The sequence below is a fragment of the Apium graveolens genome, chromosome 5 (assembly GCF_009905375.1).
Source record: "Apium graveolens cultivar Ventura chromosome 5, ASM990537v1, whole genome shotgun sequence".
NCBI lineage: Eukaryota > Viridiplantae > Streptophyta > Magnoliopsida > Apiales > Apiaceae > Apium > Apium graveolens.
This window is the reverse complement of record NC_133651.1, coordinates 23,208,887-23,215,098: the sequence shown is the minus strand read 5'-3', so window position 1 is coordinate 23,215,098 and position 6,212 is coordinate 23,208,887. Positions and strand designations below refer to the sequence as shown.

Here is a 6,212-nt window from a genome sequence, read left to right as displayed (position 1 = left end):
ATAGGGGGAGAAGCAAGAGATATGGGCTTCTCAACAGGAAATGTGGTTGTACAAATGAAGATGAAACTACTTGAAGATATGTTCAGTCTAGAGGAACATCTACTTGGAATCTGGAAAATGTTAAATCTCATCCAGAACTTTTCTGCTATTTACTTTGCATGTATGTTTATATCTTTTTCTTATTTGTTAGTTGAGTTATCCTCTAGGTATTTGTGTGTTATTGTCTAACAAACAAATAGGGGGAGATTGTAAGTCATATGTCATAGACCTATTTGTATATTCGAGGATTCAACTCAACTCAAATAAGAATGTAATAAGTAAATAGTGGATCTACCGTCAGAGAGATCTCGCAAAGTAATATCTGTCAAAGGATTCAGAGACAAGGTTCATCTACAGACTTGAGGAGTTAATTCACTAGAAGAAGTTCAAGAAGTTGATCATGCCTCAGTGATATAAATCAAGATCGTGGATTTAATCAAGTGACAGAGATCTCGTCAGGGTATCAATAAATTACAAGGATTTAATCTGAAGAAAATCAAAGTGTCAAAGTCAAGACATGAAGAAACGTCACGGAAGTTAGTCACTCATGAACCAGACAGTACATCGAGTGTCAACATTGAAGTGGTGGAATTGATTCATAATTTTCAGTGATTTTCAGAAGATTTGCAGAAGAATGGTTGCTGCTCAAGACTAGAATTAATTCTCTATTAATTAATTAATTCATCTAATTTAATTAAGAAAATAAATTATATCTGTGAAGAATAATTTATTTATTAATTGAATTAATTGATTAATTAATTCTGAATTAATTTTAGGAATTTTCAGAAGTTTAATTGGATTAAATTCAAGTCTTAAATCAGCAAGACAAATGGAAATGAACTAGCATGACAATCTGGATTGTCATACCGATTGTCATGCCAAGTCATTTCCATTGTCATACCGAAAGTTACTCTAGGAGGATAATTGTCTTGCTAGTTCATTCTGATTGTCATGCTAGTTCATTCAGATTGTCTTGCTAGTTCATTCAATTGTCCTACCGAAAGTCTTGCCAGCTATAGGATTGTCATGCCAATTCAATTCTATTGGTTTGTTGATTAAAAAGAAGCAGAAGACCTTCTTTCAATTATCCATCATTCAAACAGAAGAACAAAGAACAAGAAAAGCAGCCGCCTTGAAATATTACATTTTTCATCTGTTTAATTCAAGATCAATTTCTAGATTGTAAAGTTAAATCCAATCAACTAGAAATCTTTATCTTGTTCTTGTGTAACAATCTAGCGGATCAAAATCCCTAGAACTTAATCTCAAATTGCGTTTAGCATTTGAATCTTTTTATTACAAAAATAGAAAAAGTTCATGTCGAATTTATTCTAGATTTGTGATAATTAATTTGAGATTAATTCCTTGTAATCGATACAGTTGTTGTAACACCTTTCAAGTTTAATAATATTTTTATTTAACTTGAATTTTGTTTCACATTTTTTATTCCGCATTTAATTCGATTATTCGGTACTGTTTGTATTCAACCCCCCCTTCTACAAACACATTGGGACCCAACAAAGCTTCACGATACCTTGCACCATTGGAAATCTGTCGTTCGACAAGTGTTTGTGTGACTTGGGAGCTAGCATCAATCTGATGCCATTGTCCGTTTTCAAGAAACTTGGACTACCTGATCCAAAACCCATGAACATGTCTTTGCAGTTGGCTGATCGTTCCATCACTTATCCGCGAGGAGTAGTGGAGGATTTATTGGTTAAGGTGGATTACTCATCTTCCATGATGATTTTGTCATTCTAGACTTTGAGGAAGATAAGACGATTCTCATTATCTTGGGAAGACCATTCTTAGCTACGGGCCGAACACTTATCGATATGCAAAAGGGTGAATTAACCATGAGAGTTCAAGGTCAGGATGTCATGTTCAATGTCTTTAATGCAATGAAATTCCCTACTGATGAAGAGGAGTGATTTAAAGTGGAGTTGGTCGATTCCGTAGTGACTTCGAAGCTTGATCAATTACTAAGGAATGACACCTTAGAAAGAGCATTAACGGGGGATTCTGATAGTGAAGATGAAGAAGGGGAAGAGCAAATGCAGTATTTGAATGCATTCTCGTGGAAGAGGGAGATGGATTTGCCTTTCGAGTCTCTTGGATTGGAAGAGCTGAAAAATTCTCCTAAACATCTCAAGCCATCTATCGAAGAAGCTCCAACAGTTGAGCTCAAACCACTGCCTGATCACTTGAGGTATGCATTTTTAGGTGATGCATCTACTTTGCATGTTATTATTGCATCTGACCTTTCAGGAAGTGATGAAGATAAGCTCTTGAGAATTCTGAGAGAGTTTAAATTAGCAATTGGATGGACTATAGCAGATATCAAGGGAATCAGCCCTTCTTATTGCATGCATAAAATTCTGCTTGAGGAAGGAAGCAAACCAACTGTTGAGCAACAAAGGAGGCTAAATCCTATCATGAAGGAGGTTGTGAAGAAGGAAATTCTTAAATGGCTAGATGCAGGAATCATTTATCCTATATCTGACAGTTCATGGGTGAGTTCAGTGTAGTGTGTGCCTAAAAAAGGAGGCATTACAGTTGTAGCTAATAAAAAGAATGAGCTCATCCCTACTCAGACAGTCACAGGATGGAGAGTATGCATGGATTATCGAAAGCTGAATAAGGCCACTAGGAAGGATCACTTCCCGCTTCCATTTATTGATCAGGCACTAATGTGGAGGTGTTCATGGATGACTTTTCCGTGTTCGGGACTTCTGATGACGAATATTTGCACAATCTTGGGTTGGTGCTGAAAAGATGTGTTGAGACCAATCTGGTGCTCAATTGGGAAAAATATCACTTCATGGTGCAACAGGGTATCATTCTTGGGCATAAGGTATCTAGCAAGGGTCTTGAGGTGGATAAGGCCAAGGTGGGGGTCATTGAAAATATTCCTACGCCAATCTCAGTTAAAGGGGTCCGCAGTTTTCTTGGTCATGCGGGTTTTTATCGGCGATTCATCAAAAATTTCTCCAAAATCTCTAAGCCTTTGTGCAATCTGCTGGAAAAGGATGTTCTCTTTAAATTCGATGAAGAATTTCTAGCTGCTTTTGAAAGCTTGAAAAAGAATTTGACAGTACATGTGATTACTGCACCTGATTGGAATGAGCCCTTCGAGATGATGTGTGATGCTAGTGACTATGTAGTTGAAGTAGTTCTTGGCCAGAGGAAGCAGAACATTCTCGATGTGGTTTAGTATGCTAGTAAAAACCCTTAATGGTGATCAGCTGAATTACACTACTACGGAGAAGGAGTTTTTGGCAATTGTCAATGGTTTCGAGAACTTTTGATCTTATTTGCTTGGGACAAAGGTGATAGTTTACACCGATCATGCTGTTATTCGATATCTGGTCTCGAAGAAAGATTCAAAACCTCACTTAATTCGATGGATTCTCTTACTTCAGGAATTTGAGTTGGAAATCAAGGATAAAAAAGGTACAGAAAATCAAGTAGTAGATCATCTATCACGCTTGGAAGATCAAGGCAAGGCTTCACTGGACAAGACACTGATCAACGAATCTTTTCCGGATGAGCAACTTTTTGGGGTGCAAAAAGAAGAACCATGGTTTGCAGATATTGTAAACTATTTTGTGAGTAATGTCATTCCCCCAGAACTCTCTTATGCTTAAGGGAAGAAGTTTCTATATGAGGTGAAGTGGTATCGATGGGATGAGCCTTTCTTGTTTAGACAGGGAGCTGACCAGATTATCAGACGATGCATTCCGTATAGTGAGACGGAGGAAATCATGCGAGACTGTCATTCTACTGTGTATGGTTGACATTATGGTGGAGAGAAGACAACTGTTCGTATCATTCAAGCAGGATTCTTCTAGCCTACTTTATTTAAGGATGCTCATCAGTTCATTTCGAGATGTGATCGCTGCCAACGAGTTGGTAATATATCTAAGAGATATGAGATGCTTCTTAATGTGATGCTCGAAGTTGAGATTTTCGATGTTTGGGGAATCGACTTCATGGGGCCATTTATCTCATCCCGCAATAATCAGTATATTCTGTTGGAGGTTGATTATGTATCCAAATGGGTCGAGGTGAAAGTGTTACCAACCAATGATGAAAAGGTGGTGATTAACTTCCTTCATAAGTAGATATTCACGCGTTTCGGTACTCCAAGAGTCATAATCAGTAATGAGGGATCGCATTTCTGCAATCGCAAGTTCACTGCATTGCTGAAGAAGTATCATGTGAATCATTATATTGCCACAGCTTACCATCCTCAAACTAATTGGCAAGCTGAAGTGTCTAATCGGGAGATTAAACGTATCTTGGAGAAGGTGGTGAGTCCATCAAGAAAAAATTGGTCTTTGAAGCTAGATGAAGTTGTTTGGGTATATAGAACAACATTCAAGACTCCTCTTGGTATGTCTCCTTTCTAGTTGGTGTATGGGAAGGCGTGCCATTTGCCTGCGGAGTTAGAGCATAAAGCATATTGGGCTTTGAAGAAGCTAAAACTTGACATGGAAGCTGCTGGAGAGAAAATAATGCTTCAACTAAATGAACTCGAGGAATTTCGACTACAGGCTTATGAGAATAATAAACTGTACAAGGAGAAAGTTAAGTGATGACATGATAGGATATTAGTGCATAAGTCTTTTGTGCCCGGTTAGAAGGTTCTATGGTATAACTCTCGTCTCCGACTTTTTCCGGGAAAACTTAAGTCGAGGTGGTCAGGTCCATTCACGGTCAAAACTGTGTTTCCACATGGAGCTGTGGAGATTTTTGATACGCATCTGAATCAAGCGTTTAAGGTAAATGGGCAGAGATTGAAGAATTACTATGGAGATACGGTGAACCGCGAGGTGGTGAGCGTCGTTCTTTCGACAACTTGATTCGAAGTTTCACGTCAAGCTAGAGACGTAAACCAAGCGCTTCGTGGGAGGCAACCCATGTTTGTTGTATAGTAGGTTCAGCAAGAAGAAGAAAAAAAATGAAAAAAACAAAAAAAAATCAGTTTTTCAGAAGCCCGGCGTGCCCGCGCGGGTATGCGGGGCAGCCGCGCGGAAGTTCTGAAAAAGAAAAAAACAGAAAAACAGAAAAATTCAAAAACCCCAAAACCCCAGCCGAATTTTATTTCTTTTTCTACCCTAATTCCTATTCCTAAACAACTCTAAACCCTACCCATTCCCTCACTTATCCTATATATACATACACATCTCTTATATACATACATCTTCCTATTCTCTTAAAACCCTATTTTTTCATATTCACTACTTACACACAAATCTCTACTATTCTCATGGCACCCAAAAGATCGAGAGTCGTGTTGAGTAGCAGCTCTAGTCACTCGTCAAACTTTTCACAGAATGAGTAGGGATCATTCTCTATTTTCATCACTTTCAAGTTGCAAGGGATGCAATCAAACTTGTCACAGAATGAGTAGGGATCATTTGCATTTGCTTCATTGTACTTGCAAGCTCCTTCTACTGGCTTGATAACAACCTTTTTACAAAGGTGAGTTAGATGATTCACAGAGCCACATTTTTGACATTGTTTTCTTGGAGCATCTGCAACATAAGCAAAATTATTGCTTTTGTTTATCCCAATATTTCCATTTATATTCTTCTTCTTCTTTCTTGCATCTTCAGTTTTTTTATTTCCTTGACAGGTGTCTTGGAATCTTGGTTGACCATGGGCAATTTCTTGCTTTATGATTAACTCTTCTTCAGTAAAATCTACTTCACATGCTTTGAACATATGTGAACCAACCTTTCTCAGCATAGCTGGAACATCTTCATTTTCATTTGCTTTCCTTTATTCACCTACAGCTTTCTTCTTGTTGTTCAAAGAATCATAATCAAGACCATAGCTATATTAGCACATGGCCTGTTCTTCTCATGGTACTGTCCAACCAACTCAGATGCATTCCTTAAAGATTTCAACTTAACTTCATTATTTTCAATCTTCTCTCTTAACACAGCTTCAATCTCATTGGCACACTTCAGCTTATTTTTCAAGTATTCATTTTCTTGATTGACTGACTCAAGCTCCACAAGCAGTAGATCCATCTTTTGCTTTTTACTCTCAAGCTTCTCATTTGCTTTTGTTAGCCTGCTGACTTCCTCATTGGCTGTTACTAAGCTAGTGTGTATGTGAAACATCTCCACACTCATCTTTTCTACAGTCTCCTTATATTGACA

At 37.9% G+C, this 6,212-nt stretch overlaps 1 protein-coding gene across 1 annotated transcript; it reads left to right on the top strand.

Moving 5' to 3' along the window:
* Window positions 1-2,093: 2,093 nt before the first annotated feature.
* On the top strand, window positions 2,094-4,904 carry LOC141659918 (uncharacterized). The gene is made up of 5 exons (XM_074466854.1): window positions 2,094-2,248; window positions 3,929-4,136; window positions 4,233-4,352; window positions 4,452-4,628; window positions 4,686-4,904. The coding sequence occupies exons 1-5, from the start codon at window positions 2,094-2,096 to the stop codon at window positions 4,902-4,904; spliced, it is 879 nt and encodes a 292-aa protein (XP_074322955.1).
* The last annotated feature ends 1,308 nt before the right edge of the window (window positions 4,905-6,212 follow it).

Bases quoted from the DNA above. Each gene is read 5' to 3' on its own strand.
- LOC141659918 (XM_074466854.1), top strand. From the start codon at position 2,094: ATGCAGTATTTGAATGCATTCTCGTGGAAGAGGGAGATGGATTTGCCT. The intron at 4,353-4,451 runs GTGAGTCCATCA...TCTCCTTTCTAG, and splicing joins AACGTATCTTGGAGAAGGTG to TTGGTGTATGGGAAGGCGTG. The intron at 4,629-4,685 runs GTTAAGTGATGA...CCCGGTTAGAAG, and splicing joins ATAAACTGTACAAGGAGAAA to GTTCTATGGTATAACTCTCG.